The sequence below is a fragment of the Pelophylax lessonae genome, assembly GCF_965119305.1.
Source record: "Pelophylax lessonae genome assembly, chromosome: 11".
NCBI classification, from domain to species: domain Eukaryota; kingdom Metazoa; phylum Chordata; class Amphibia; order Anura; family Ranidae; genus Pelophylax; species Pelophylax lessonae.
This window is the reverse complement of record NC_138778.1, coordinates 155,365,795-155,381,579: the sequence shown is the minus strand read 5'-3', so window position 1 is coordinate 155,381,579 and position 15,785 is coordinate 155,365,795. Positions and strand designations below refer to the sequence as shown.

At 41.0% G+C, this 15,785-nt stretch overlaps 1 protein-coding gene across 1 annotated transcript in view; it reads right to left on the bottom strand.

Annotated features, from left to right (window-relative positions):
• The window catches only part of LOC309566581 (serine/threonine-protein kinase 4-like), a 178,704-nt gene that overhangs the window by 10,515 nt on the left and 152,404 nt on the right, over positions 1–15,785 (bottom strand). The window contains exon 10 of the mRNA XM_082271769.1: positions 10,507–10,658. Within this exon, the coding sequence (XP_082127895.1) occupies positions 10,507–10,658 (152 nt within the window). The remainder of the gene's footprint in view (positions 1–10,506; positions 10,659–15,785) is intronic.

Here is a 15,785-nt window from a genome sequence, read left to right as displayed (position 1 = left end):
AGTAGCTTTTTTATTTAATCTCTATACATAAAAAAAATCTTCAAAAAAAAAACTAAACAGAAAATGTTTCAAGCCGTACAAGGCTCTTTCTAAAGCCATATATCTTTTTTATACTCCAGATTTGAGAAATGGATGTGCCCAGCTCCATATCCCCAGTACTGATTACTTGTGTGGACATCTGTACGCAGTTTTATGGCTCTTACCACGGTACATCTTAACCATTTGGTTAAAATACATTTAAGGGACTACCATTTTATTGGTTTGGTGCTGCATAAAGCAAGGTCTATAAAGACATAGATGAGCGTGTTTGGGGTGGTGGAACTTGACTGGCCTGCCCTCGGCCCGATAGAACACCTTTGAGATGAATTAGAGCGCAGACTGCGACCACATCAGAGCCTGACCTCACACATGCGTTTCAGGAAGAATGATCAAATATTCCCATTAGATACACTCCTAAACCTTGTGGACAGCCATCCCAGAAGAGTTGAAGCTGTTATAGCTGCAAAGGGTGGGCCAACTCAATATTGAACCCTACGTACTAAGACTGGGACGTCATTAAAGTTCCTGTGTGTGTAAAGGTAGTTGTCCCAATACTTTTGGCAATATAGTGTGGGTCTAATCCAGGCAGCTGGAAAGGGGGGGGGGGAATGCAACTCCTTACTACTGTAATAGTACTGACATCAAAGTTTGACTAAATGTGTAAATAAATATAGTTTACATTAGAACAGGTAATTATAAGTTTACACCTAATGTTCAAGGTAACCCAATACACCAGAGGTGGATGTAATATAATTTAAGAAGGAAGTATCTATTGTTAAATGGGTTACTATCGAGCACACATTCCTTAATATTGAGACACACTGTACTGCACAAAGAAGCTCAAAGTGCAGGTTATTATATCATTCCTGCATTAGAGTACCTAACTTCCTAATTTTATAATCCATGACTTAAAAACTTAAAAGTTAAGACACTGAGTGTTTGCATAGCACCCATGAACACGTTTTCTCCTAGCAGGAGGAAATCTACTTTGTCGACTGCAATATATATATATATATACACACACACACACACACACATATATATATATATATATATATACACACACACACATGCATATACACACACACACACACACAGGTGCATCTCATAAAATTAGGATATCATCAAAAAGTTAATTTATTTCAGTAATTCAAATCAAAAAGTGAAACTCATATTTTATATAGATGTGTTACACACAGAGTGATATATTTAAAGCATTTCTTTCTTTTAATTTTGATGATTATGGCTTACAGCTAGTGAAAACCCAAAATTCAGTATCTCAAAAAACTAGAATATTCCATAAGACCAATAAAAAAAAAAAAAAAAGGATTTTTAATACAGAAATGTTGGCTTACTGAAAAGTATGTCCATGTACAGTATGGTATGCACTCAGTACTTGGTCAGGGCTCCTTTTGCATGAATTACTGCATCAATGCGTTGTGGTATGGAGGCGATCAGCCTGTGGCATTGCTGAGGAGTTATGAAGCCCAGGTTGCTTTAAAAGCGGCTTTCAGTTGGTCTGCATTGTTGGGTTTGGTGCCTCTCATCTTCCTCTTGACAATACCCCACAGATTCTCTATGGGGTTTAGGTCAGGCGAGTTTGCTGGCTAATCAAGCACAGTGATACCGTGATCATTAAACCAGGTATTGGTACATTTGGCAGTGTGGGCAGGAGCCAGGTCCTGCTGGAAAATGAAATCAGCATATCCATGAAGCTGGTCAGCAGAGGGAAGCATGAAGTTCCCTAGAATTTCCTGGTAGAGGGCTGCACTGACTTTGGACTTGATAAAACACAGTGGACCAACACCAGCATATGACACGGCTCCCCAAATCATCACTAACTGTGAGGCATCACCACAATTTCTCCCTATGAAGGTTTTTTTTGCAATTTCCGAGGGCATGCACGATTTTAAGGCTTTGATATATTTGGTATCTATTTACTTAATAATAATGTGTTTTTTAAAATTTGCTTTAAAATTATTTTTAGTGTATTTTTTTCCCAGAGAATACGTGTTTGATAAACAGCTGTGCAAATATTTTGCGACTTAAAAAATTTCAGCTAACACCATTGTATTCTCCATGGTCTCTACTTTTACAAAATGTATATTGTTGGGAGGGATAGCGTAATTTCTAGCAAAAAATGCAGACTTTAACATGTGCGAAAAACCAAAAAATTGCCACTGTAGACAAGTGGTTAACATATTTAAACAAACGACACAAAAAATTGGCTTTGTGTATTTATTCTCATATGCTCATAACCTAAAATCAACATACATGCAGATATGTGACAGGAAAAAGTAAGCACACCCTACATTTACCACCTTAAGTGTATTAGATTAGAATCAGGTGTTCCAGATTAGGTACCAATGATTAGTCTTAGGCTAAGGTTAAAGATAAGGCTAGGTTTACACCTTTGCATGTTGCAACTGATGTATTTTCCCAATGCATTTTACATTTTTGATGAATTATTTTATTTGGCCAATGTGACTTTACACTCTCTGGCACTCAAAGTCACATCAAAGTCGTGTAGGAACCTTTTCAAAGTCGATGCGACTTTAAGTCGCATAGATTTTAAGGGGTGCCATTGCAATAAACAGGCTGTGACTTGTCATGAGACTTTGTTTTCAAAGTTGCATGTTAGGGTTAAGTGCTAGGTTAGGGTCAGAGATGTATAGTAACTAAGTAGAACTACTTCACTACTGTACTTAAGTACCGAAAGGCGGTATCTGTACTTTCCTAGAGTAGAATTTTTTTCTCCTACTTCCACTTTTACTTCACTACATTTTTTCAATACTTCTACTCCGATATTTTTTTTTTGTGCTGCATAGTTACTCGTTACTATTATAAAAATTACCACTGCCAGAACAGTAGATGGCAGGTTTCATGAAGCTCAAAACATGTGTATTATCAGCGCATATGAAAATAAAAGCTACTGTATGTATAAATAAAAGCTGCATTTGAAATAATAAAAAAACAATATGATGTTCAAACTTTTAACTTCTTTCTTTAATAACTACATAACACAGTACTTGTACTTTTACTTTCAGTACTTGAGTAGCAAAATTTTTTAAAAAACTACTTGCAATACTTAAGTACAAAAAATGTTGAATACTTTAGTACTTCTACTCAAGTCACTTTTTGATCGAGCACTTCCACTTCTACTCAAGTCACTTTTTGATCGAGCACTTGTACTTTTACTCAAGTATGGGTTTCGAGTACTTTATACAACTCTGGTTAGGGTTGGGGGCTTGGGTTAAGGTTATACTGTAGTTAAGGGTTAGGGTTAAGGGGTAGGGTTGGGGTAAAAGTTAGGATTAGGGTTAAGGACTAAGATTAAATGTTAGGGTTAGAACGCTAACCCTACCATTTAATGCTAACCCTATCACTTGTCCCTAACATCTGACACTAACCATAACATTTAACTCTAACCCTTAAGCCTAACATTTAACCCTTAACCCCAACATTTAATCCTAACCCTTACATTTAACCCTAACCCTTACATTTATCCCTAACATTTAACCCTTAACCCCAACCCTAATATTTTTCCATAACTCTTACCCCAACATTAAACCCTAACCCTTAACCCTAACTATTAACTCTTACATTTAACCCTTACCCCAACATTTACCTCTACCCATTAATCCTAACCTTTAACCTTAACCCTTAAGCCACTTTGGAAACATAAATTCACATGACAAGTTGCAGTAAATTGATGAAAATGGAACCACTTCAAATCTATGCAAATTAAAGTGGCAGCAACTTTGAAAAGGTTCTGTACCTTTTTAACCACTTGCCTTCTGTGCACTTAAACACCCTTCCCATCCAGGCCAATTTTCAGCTTTCAGCGCTGTCACACTTTGAATGACAATTGCGCGGTCATGCTACACTGTACCCATTTGAAATTTTTATCATTTTTTTCACACAAATAGAGCTTTCTTTTGGTGGTATTTAATCATCTCTGGGTTTTTTATTTTTTACAAAAAAAAAAGAATAAAGACAAAAAATTTTGAAAAAAAAATTTTTTTTCTTATTTTCTGCGAGTAAATTTTGAAAATAAATTTTTCTCCTTCACTGATGTGCGCTGATGAGGCGGCACTGATGGGCACTGATAGGCTGCACTGATGGGCACTGATGAGGTGGCACTTATGGGCACTGATGAGGTGGCACTTATGGGCACTGATGGAGGTACTAATATGCCGCACTGATGAGCACTGATAGGCGGCACTGAGAGGCGGCACTGCTGGGCGGCACTGGGGGGGCGTGTCACTGGGAGGCCGTTTAAAAACGGCCTCCCGAAAATTCGAGTCCGCGCTGCAGCTGTATATAGGCTGTAGCGCGGATGGGGGGTGGTTAAAGGGACTTTGATGTGACTTGAGTGCCAGTGTAAAGTTGCATCAAAGTTGCACTTAATCCTTTCCTATTAGCCAAAATAGATGCAAAACACATCAAAAGCGCAACACTTGAATTTTTGGTGTAGTCTTATTGAAATCTATTACACCAAAAACACAATCTGCTGCGGAAAAAAAGTTCCTGAACACAGCAGCTGAAAATGCATAGATGCTAATGTGTCCTATTGGAAACCAAGTTAAATGGACTGTAGTGCATTTCTGCAAAACGCACTAAAAAATGCATAGGTGTGAGAACCAAGGGTTAAACCTTAGATATCTAGGGACTTGTGTTCTCTTTGCTATTGTGTGTGTGTGTGTGTGATGTCATCATTCCAAAACTGGGTGAGATGGCAACATGACAAGGCCTAGTGGACCGAATACGGCCCATGGGCCTTGTGTTTGGCAGATATGCTCTGGGGCCTTTGGAAAGAAGGTTGTGGATGCCTAGGAGTCTGGCAAAGGATTAAAAAATGTTGCCAAATGATTTGAACTCAATTATTCTACAACAAAACAAATAATCTACTACAACTAGTGCAGACTTCAAATGACTATGAAATTGTTCAGGACTAGTTGGCCCAATAAATCCAACCCAAGAGCTGACAGTTTGATCTTAAGGGACCTTAAAATGTCCTTGCAGTATAGGCAGGTAACTCCTGCAACAATTGGTGTCAAAGTGCATGCTTTAGATTGCATTCGCCAATTTAACCTGCATGAGAGGTGTGCCCAAAAAAAAAAAAGGCTTTGCTGTCCAAAAAGAAAATTAGAGTAAGACTACAGTTTACCATTGAACATATGAGCAAACAAAGGACCTCCTGAAATAATATCCTGTGGACAGATGACTCAAAGGTAGAATTCTTTGACCACCATAACTGTAGAAATGTTTGGTGCAAAACGGAGAAAGCATTTTAATAGAAGAGCCTCATGTCAACTTTAAAGCATGGTGGTGGAAATTCTATGGTTTGGGTTTGCATTGCTGGTTCAAATCCAGGTAACTGGCTGTCATCAAGTCAACAATGAATTCTACATCATATCAAAGTGTGACAAAGTGAGGGAAATATCCAAGTTGGAAACTCATTAAATTTACCAGATATGTACCTCTGCTACTTATGGTTTAAATGTAGACCTTGACATTGTTATATAGACAATAGCTCATTTTCAGGTGGTAATGTACAGTATCTCACAAAAGTGAGTACACCCCTCACTAAATTAGAACACTAGGAAGATATGCCAAGTATCATCCGATCCAGGAGTGCACACTCAGGACTGCTACCAGGAACCCCCCAAAAGGTGTATGCTCACCTTAGAAATGGGCCCTTATTATGGGGGCCAAAAAACCTATATACAATCTGGGATTCAAGATGGCAACTACAGGTGTACATCTAAGTGTATAAAGGCAATCACAGTGGGTAACTGATATTCTCGACAGAACACTCAGTGTCAAACCAAAGCCCGACTGCTTGTGGTCCTTTTTCACAGTTCGGGGAGTCTGAATCTTTTCTGCCTGACGGAGGATGGTGGGGTGTTAAACCACTTCAATACTGGGCACTTTCACCCCCTTCCTGCCCAGACCAATTTTCAGCTTTCAGGGCTATCACACTTTGAACGACACTTGCGCAGTCCTGTTACACTGTACCCATATTACATTTTATTCAGTATTTTCCCACAAATAGAGCTTTCTTTTGGTGGCATTTGATCACCACTGTTTTTTTTTTTTTGCCAAACAAATTAAAAAAGACAAAAAAAAAAAAAAAAAAAAGGTTTTCTTTGTTTCTGTTATAAAATGTAAATAAGTATGTTTTCTCCTTCACTGATGGGCACTGATGAGGCTGCACTGACTGGCACTGATGAGGAGGCACTAATATGCAGCACTGATGGGGGGCACTGATATGCAGCACTGACCAGCATTACTGATGGGCACTGATTGGCATCTGAATGGAACCTTGTCAGCACGAACTGAGGAAAGCCGATTATCGGCACTTCCTGATTACAGCTGTGATTGGTCACAGCTGATCACGTGAAAAAGAGCCTACATCATAGGCTCTTTATCAAGATCGGAGATGCGGTGTGTCAGAGCGACACATTGCACCACCAAACGCTGCTGTGCCCTGAGCTCTATGCACGAGCTGCTTATCCTGCTGGACGTCATATGATGCCCAGTTAGGATAACTGATGTGGTTAGACACAAACTCTGGAGATCCAGCCAAGCTCTAACTCTGTACCTGCTTGGCTCTGAACCCAATTCTGCTTTAAAAGTAGCTCTATGTAGCTTTTAGAGCATCAGGTGTTGAGTTACAGGTGCCTGAGAGCTTATATGTGAACAGCCATCATTGAAATACATGGGACTTAGGAAGTTGATGGTTTTGGAGCTTTGAGCTACAAAACGCTTAGAGGTGAATGAAGCCTTAGTGTCTGCACTCTGGGAATACACTTTTATTTTTTTCCCCTGAAGCGGATTTTTGTTTTTTAAACCTGAAAGTATAGCCTTACAGGTTATGGTGAGGTGGCCCAAAAAGGAACCCAAAAAAGCTCTCTACTAAACCAAATCCTTCTAATAAAATCGGGGTTTTCACATGCCTCATTTCATCACAAATCCCACAAGTAAAAGAGCTGTTCCTCATTTCGTGATGGTGGTTGGAGCCAGGTACCGCTGGTGTGTAGCATCCTATAGACATTAGATGGATTCTGCTGTGTACCTGCACATTCGAATCAAGTGAAGGTACATGCATGATCCTTCTTAGGAGAAGAAGGGAGCAATTGGTAGGAAACTTTGGCATTAGTAGCTGCAAATGGTGGCCCACATTCATAAAATAGTAGGGACTGGAAGAAGCTGCAAAGCTTTAAGGTGTCCATCTAATAGTTTTTTGAAACTATCAATGCTCCCTGCTGATACGACTGCTTGTGGAAGAGAATTCCACATCCTTACAGCTCTTACAGTGAAGAACCCCTTATGCACTTTAAGGTTAAACCGCCTTTCCTCAAGTTTTAGTGAGTGGCCACGTGTCTTATTGTATCTCCTCTCTCTGAATAGTTTGTTCCTTATGCTAGGGTCGCCAGTACAGTATTTGTACATTGATATCATATCCCCCCTCAATCGTCTCTTCTCCAGAGAGAATAGGTTCAGTGCTTGTAGTCTTTCCTCATAGCTGATGTCCTCCATTCCCCTAATTATTTTTGTTGCCCTTCTCTGGACTTTCTCCAGTTCCAGCACATCCTTCCTGAGGACCGGTGCCCAGAACTGGACAGCATACTCCAGATGTGGCCGGACCAGAGTCTTGTAGAGTGGAAGAATAATCTCTTTATTTCTGGAGTGAATCCCCTTTTTTAAACATCCCAGTATTCTGTTGGCTTTGCTTGCGGCGGCTTGGCATTGCATGCCACTGCCAAGCCTGTTGTCTACCAGTACCCCCAAGTCCTTTTCCATCCTAGACTCACCCAGAGGATCCCCCCCTAGTGAGTAGCATGCTTTCTGGTTTCTAGCCCCCAAGTGCATTACTTTACATTTTTCAACATTAAATCTCATCTGCCATGTAGTTGCCCACCCCGTTATTTTGTTCAGGTCCGCTTGCAAGGTTTCCACATCCTGCATAGAAGATATTGGCAAGCCTAATTTAGTATCATCTGCAAATACTGAGATTGTACTAGATATCCCCTCCTCTAGATCATTTATGAATAAATTAAACAGGATTGGTCCCAGGACAGAACCCTGGGGGACCCCACTTTCCACACCCGCCCAGTCCGAGTACTCCCCATTAATCACCACCCTCTGTACTCTCCCCTGGAGCCAGTTCTCTATCCAGGTACTCACCTTATGGTCCATACCTACCTTCCTTAGTTTGTACAGTAAGCGTTTGTGGGAAATGGTGTCAAAGGCCTTTGCAAAGTCCAGATACACCACATCCACAGGCTTACCTTTATCTAGGTGGCAGCTCACTTCATCGTAGAAGGTTAATAAATTGGTTTGGCACGAATGATTTTTCATGAATCCATGCTGATTACTACTTATAATACCGTTTTCATTACTAAAGTCTTGTATGTGGTCCCTTATCATCCCCTCCAAAATTTTGCAGACTACTGATGTTAGGCTGACCAGCCTATAGTTACCCGGGATATATCTCGGCCCCTTTTTAAATATTGGTACCACGTTGGCTTTTTTCCAATCAGCTGGCACCATACCCGTCTGTAAACTATCCTTAAAGATCAAGAATAATGGTCTGGCAATCACCTGGCTGAGCTCATTAAGAACCCTCGGGTGCAAGCCATCCGGTCCCGGGGATTTATTTATGTTAAGTTTCTCTAGTTTAGCTCTAAGTCTATCCTCTGTTAGCCATGGCGGCACTTCCTGAGGTGTATTATTTAGTTCGGCCTTACAAGCAAGGTTCGTGTAGCCCCCCGATTCCTTTGTGAAAACTGAAGAAAAGAAATTATTTAACACTTCCGCCTTTTCTCTGTCCTCTGTGGCCATTTTTCCTTTATCATCTTTTATGGGGCCAATGTGCTCTGGCCTCGCTTTCCTACTGTTTATATACTTAAAGAACTTCTTGGGGTTCTTTTTACTCTCCTCCGCTATATGTCTCTCATGTTCTATTTTAGCCGCCCTGATTTCGTCTTTACATTTCTTATTACACTCTTTGTAGTGCTTAAATGCTGCCAATGACCCCTCAGTCTTGTATTTTTTGAAGTCCTTTTCTTTAGCTCTAATATACATTTTTATGTTGGAGTTTAGCCACCCAGGGTTTAGTTTTGCTCTTTTAAATTTATTTCCCTGTGGAATGCACTGGCCAATCCCCTTGTTAAGTACGCTCTTGAAGCACTCCCATTTTTCCTCCGTGTTCTTTGTCCCCAGGGTTCTATCCCATTTGATATTTTCTAGCAGTGAGCGCAGTTTAGGGAAATTGGCTCTTTTGAAATTCAGTGTCCTTATATTACCCTTGTGTTTCCTATTACTGTAATTAATACTGAAACCAATTGACCTATGGTCACTGTTTCCTAAGTTGTCCCGTATTTCTATATCCGTGAGCAGGTCTGTATTGTTGGTAATCAGTAGGTCAAGTACCGCATTGTTTCTTGTCGGTGCATTCACCATCTGACCCATGAAATTGTCCTGCAAAATATTTAGGAACTGCCGAGCCTTGGCTGAATGCGCAGTTCCTTCTGCCCAGTCTATATCTGGATAATTAAAGTCCCCCATTATAATGACATTTCCCATCCTTGCTGCCAATCCTATCTGTAACATGAGGTCCGCCTCCCCCTCCTCCCTCTGGTTGGGGGGCCTATAGCATACGCCTAATAATACCTTCCCCACCGTGCCTTCCCTTTGAAGCTCTACCCATAGGGATTCTGCCTCGTCCATAGCTCCATTATTAATATCATCCCTCATATTTACCTGTATACTGTTCTTAATATACAAACATACCCCTCCCCCTTTTTTACCTTCTCTATCACTGCGATAAAGGGAATACCCCTGAATGGTCGCCATCCAGCCATGGGAGCTGTCAAACCAAGTCTCAGTTATCCCCACAAAATCTAAGTCCTCCTTAAACATCAGCAGCTCCAGCTCTCCCATCTTGTTGGCCAGGCTTCTGGCATTGGTATACAAGCCTCGTAATTTTGATCGTTACATTTATCCTCTTTTGATGTTTTTAGGCTGCTCTCTTGATTTTTCCCCGTACCCACCCTGGGTTTAGGAGCTCCGAACACCCTACCGCTAATGCCCCCATTTCTGCCCTCTGAATCTTGCTTTCCACTGGCTAATTCTACATCTGTACCCTCCCCCCCATTCCCTAGTTTAAAAGCTCCTCTAACTTTTTGGCCTGGTACTGCTGTGCTCTCTGCCCAGTATACAGAGAGCCACAGCTTGATAGCTTAATGGTAGGACAGCTTGATAGTATGCGTAACGAACACTTAACACTTACCTTCTGAAAATTCAAGTTATTTTCCAGGAGCTCTCTTTTAATGCTCTGATCATACATTATCACTGTACACATTTGTTGGGTATAGCAATGACCACTGGTTGGCCAGTGTAACATCAATATATAGTACACATGACCTTTATACTTCAGAATAACTCAATAATACTCACAAAACTGTAGTCTCCATTCAGAGGTATCTTCCATTCAGAGGAACTGGGAGACTCTACTGCACTGCTCTTTTCTGTGGCACCAAGCTGGTTCTCATTCTTCTCAAAATACTCCATGAATGATGGTTTGGAAGGCTGTGCAGGCTGACTGCTTTCTGTATTAGGAAAAGGACAATGTTTTGTAGTTAAATTAAAAATCCATTATTATTCTAGCTATTCCTACACAATACAGTCATTGAATTAAAAGCCACAAGAAGAATTTGAGCACAGATTATATGTTGGGCACTAATAAGGGTACTAATAATAATTGGAATGTATAGGGTACTAGGGTACAGAAGCTGCATAAATCAGCATTCTCTTTAATTCATAACCCGTGCATCTTTAATTATCTCTGCTGTTTAAAGTGTATATTAAGGCAAAAGAAAAATATAACATCTTCAGTACATCTCCACAATAAATGCTCATTTCTGCTATCAGTCATTACTTACGATAACAAAGCAATATATATATTTTGTTTAGAACAATGATTTCTCTTGGTAATATCCTCTTAAGAAAATGATTTTATTTTTTATGCATGCCATAGACAGAAAAAAAAAACACATACTTTCTACTTTGAGAAGCGTTGGCTTAAAAAAAGTTAGAGTTACGGTAGACATATAACTTGTCCTGCTTAAAAATAAAATCAAATGATTCTTGTACAAAGCATTGCTATGTTATTAAAAATGAATTTCGTTTTTTTTTTTTAATTGCACTTGTTTCCTTTTATTAATATTTCTTTCTTTTTTTGACATACAAAAAAAAAAATCTAAACAACAAAATAAAGAAAAGTATGATGCAACAGTATTAATAAAGCCAAATACCTAGGACAAACCCTCAAGGGCATTGCGGTACAAAAAAAAAAAAAAAAAAAAAGAGAAAAAAAAAAGAAAAGGATGGTTTCAAAATTTTCAGGATTCAAGTTTCAGAATTCTAGATTTCAAGATTCAGCCTGGGTCTATTTGGAATGCAGCCCTCTAGTTGCCAAGAGAATCGGCCGTGTCCCTACAAGAGTGCCATCCAGTGAATCTAAAAGGGCGTATCATATCCGCCAAAGTTTCTCCTGAGAATGTATATTCCAGAAATGATCTCCATCTGATAAAAAATCTCGGGGTAGTACGTGGGTTTGAAAACATAGCATCAAGTCTTTCCAGTTGGCATAGGGACAACAAAGATTATTGGACCTGTGTAAGATTTGGTGGGATAGGGTTAATCCAGTTAGCCATACTAGTTCTATGTGCTGCCAAAAGACAAAGGTGTGTCCATTGTAAAGAGGGGGGTATGCAGTTAAAAAGACAAGTAGTAAGGACCTTAGGTAACCCCCGTACCGATATAAGCCGAATATAATCCAGCACTCTATCCCAATACTTGCTAATACGGGGGCAGTCCCAAAGTCGATGTAAGAGTGTAGGCCGGGTGATTTTACACCACGGACATTGGGCTTGGGTAGGGTGGTCTGGATGATGTCGAAAAGGGTAATAGGCCCGATCCATTATTCTAAAATTAGTTTAATGCAACACCTAAAATATTAACAAAGTGAATAAAAGGGAAAACGTTTATATATATATATATATATTTTTTTTTTTTTTTCACAATAAAAGTTTACTGAGCATAAAAATACAGAATAAACAATTTGTTACATGTATAATAAACATATTTGGTGACAAAAATAAAGGGTAGTTCCAGTCCTTATATTAGACAAATCGAAGATAAGGAAAAAAAAAAAAACATGACTGATCGCAATCATATTGTTAAACATTTATGCCATAGGAATAGGGTGTATAAATTCCTGTGTAAGACCATCAATATTGTAATATTCAATATCTAAGGGCTGGGGGGGTTTATGAGGTAAGGTGGATAGGGAAGGAGTGGAAAAGATTGGGGGTGGGAAGAAGAAGAGAAGGTAGGGGGCGAGGCAGGCATGAAATACGTTTATATTTTAATAATTAGAAAAATAGAAATAAACAAAAAAATCAGTAGGAAAATAAATATTTAGGGAAGAGAGGGGAGGAGTAAAGTAGGGCCAATAGTAGGGATCATGCAAATTTTGATTGTGTGACCGCTGCCCCCTTGAGAGGGGTAGAGAGTGTACTACTGTCCGAATACACTGTCCCGAGGGGACGGGGGGATTCCTCCATCTACCTCACTTGTGTGGATGGAAAAATCTGTTCATTTTTTTTCAGCTGTCTGAACAAAAAAAATATTACATATCTAGGGACAGCTTAAGATGGGCTAAATGGGAACAAATTGTATTTCTTTTTTACTCGTCAGGTTGCTTTAACCACTTAAGCCCCAGCCCTATTTCGGACACTTTTTGTTTACAAGTAAAAATCTGTATTTTTTCCTAGAAAACTACTTAGAACCCTCAAACATTATATATATATATATATATATATATATATATATATATATATATATATTTTTAGCAAAGACTCTGGAGAATAAAATTTTGGTCATTGCAATATTTTTTGTCACGCGGTATTTGCGCAGCGGTCTTTAAAACGCCATTTTTTGGGAAAAATTACGAAAAATCACATTTCACTGCATTTAAAAAATACTAAACAGTAAAGTTAGCCCATTTTTTTTGTATATAGTGAAAGATGATGTCACGTCGAGTAAATAGATACCCAACATGTTACGGTTTAAAATTGCGCACACCCGTGGAATGGCGACAAACTACGGTCAATAGAAATCTCAATAGGCGACGCTTTAAAAAATTTTTTAACGGTTACCAGTTTAGAGTTAGAGTGTAGCTCTTTTTTTAAATTATTTTAAAAATTTTTAATTATTGCTCACACTCTGGCGATCGCGGCAATACCTCATGTGTGGTTTGAACAGTGATTTCATTCGCGGCTCGACTTCCGTATACGTTTTCTTTCATGCGTGAGCTAACCGTGACGGGGGCGGCTAAAAATTTTTTTTTTTCCTATTTTATTTTTTTTTTTTAACTTTATTACAGGTTTTTAAAAAAAAATAAAATCTGATCACTTTTATTGCTGTCACAAGCAATGTAAACATCCCTTGTGACACCAATATGCAGTGACAGGTACACTTTATGGAGGGATCGAGGGTCTAAAAGACCCCAAACCCCTCCACTACACTTTCATGTATGCAAAACCCCAAAAACTGCATTTTTTATACAGCCGCCTTTTGCAGCAGAGTAACCCGGAAGTTACGTCATGGACGCCGCCTCCGGGTTACGTCATCGGAGACCCGATCGAAGCCGCTTCTGGCTTAGATCAGGACTCCATCCAGCCGGCGGACGCGCCGGCTGGGTGCTCGGGTCTCCAGGTGGGACGGGAGTCTCGGGCAAAGTCACGGAAGGCGGCGGAAGGGGGGGGGGCGTCCCCTCCCGCTCACCCGGGTAACGACTGAGCGGCTCCCGAGCCGCATCGGTCGTTACCGACGGAAAGCCGACAATTGGCTCTAAACCACGGTACTGGGATGGTGCCTCTAGCTAGAGGCATCATCCCGGTATATCCCCGCAAAGTGTGTTGACATACCCCTATGTCACTTTGCGGTAAGTGGTTAAAGCGGAAGTTTAGAAGTTTTTTGGGTATACAGCACCAAAGACATTAATTACTTGAAATGGTGTGTTATCCAATTTTCTGCAGGTTGCTGCTTCTTGTAATAATCCTCTCTCCATAGCCAATGGATATTGCCCTGAGTGGCTATCCTCTGAGGCTGAAAGGGGTTAACAGCAGCCGCTGCTAGTATTATGGCCCTTTCCTGCCATCCAGAGAGCTCGTACTAGTATTCTCTCACAAAGTATCATGGTCTGTGAATGGAGGAGTGGATGAATGACAGGATCCCCACTGCCCAATACAGAACATGCTGCATTGTGGGAGAATAGTAGTACAAGGTCTCATAATTGCGGAGAGAGGACAAAAGGGGGAAGCTGATGTTAACCCATACAGGCAGCTAGGAAAGGGGAATGAATGGGGACGTTTTACAAGAAGCAGCAGCCTGCAGGAGATGTTGCATGTAAATTATGTATCTGATCCTGTATAAAAAAATAAAAAAAACAAAAAAACATTAAACTTCAGCTAGAACTGACACCATATGCAGATCAAAGCCTATACCTTTGATCTGCAGATGAATGAAATTGAACACATATAAAAGTAACAATGTCAGTTTGTGTCTCAATCTCGTGTCTGATGGGACTTTTTTTTTTTAACAGCCCCATTTATTTTAAGGCTCCATGCACACAGGGCGTCATAAAAACGTGCTCCAAAGCTGTTTACATAACCCCGGGAAACAGCAGCTGTAAAAACGTGCTTTCAGTAGCTTTTTCTACTAGCGTTATTGCACGTTTGGCCACAGTAGCTGTTAGCAGCGTTTTTTCTGCCTCCATTCAAAATCAATGGTTCCCTATGGGAGCCTATTGATTTGAATGGAAGTCACACCGCAGGTCGGATCAAGGTGATCCGACTTGCGGTGCGACCTGCACTGTGAGAATCTTGAGGGGGAACTCCACGCCAAAATGGGGAAAAAAACGGCGTGGGGTTCCCCCCCAGGTTCCAAACCAGGCCCTTCGGGTCTGGTATGGAATTTGAGGGTAGCCCCGCGCCGAAAAAACGGCGTGGGGTCCCCCCCAAAATCCATACCAGACTCTTATCCGAGCATGCAGTCCGGCATGCCAGGAAAGGGGAGGGGACGAGCGAGCGGCCCCACCCCCCCTGGATCATACCAGGCCACACGCCCTCAACATGGGGGGGTGTGGGTGCTTTGGGGCAGGGGGGGCTCTGCACCCCGCACCTCAAAGCACCTTGCCCCCATGTTGATGAGGACAAGGGCCTCATCCCCACAACCCTGGCCGGTGGTTGTGGGGGTCTGCGGGCAGGGGGCTCATCGGAATCTGGAAGCCCCCTTTAACAAGGGGGCCCCCCCAGATCCCGGACCCCCTCCCTATGTGAATGGGTATGGGGTACACTGTACCCCTACTCATTCACCCCATAAAATGCAGTGTATGGAAATAACGACAGGAGACGTTTTGGAAAATTTATTAAAAATCTTCATCCGGCTCTTGTCCTCTCCGGGGGTCTTCTCCTCTCCGAGGGTCTTCTGCTCTTTTGCTGTCCGCCCTTCTTGTCTTCTCTCCGGGGGTCTTCTGCTGTCTTCTCCTCTCCGAGGGTCTTCTGCTGTCCGCCCTTCTGCTGTCCAATCTTCTTGTCTTCTCCTCTCCGGTCTTCTGCTCTTTTGCTGTCGGCTGTCGGCTGTCCTTCTTCCTCCGGTCCTCCTCCGAC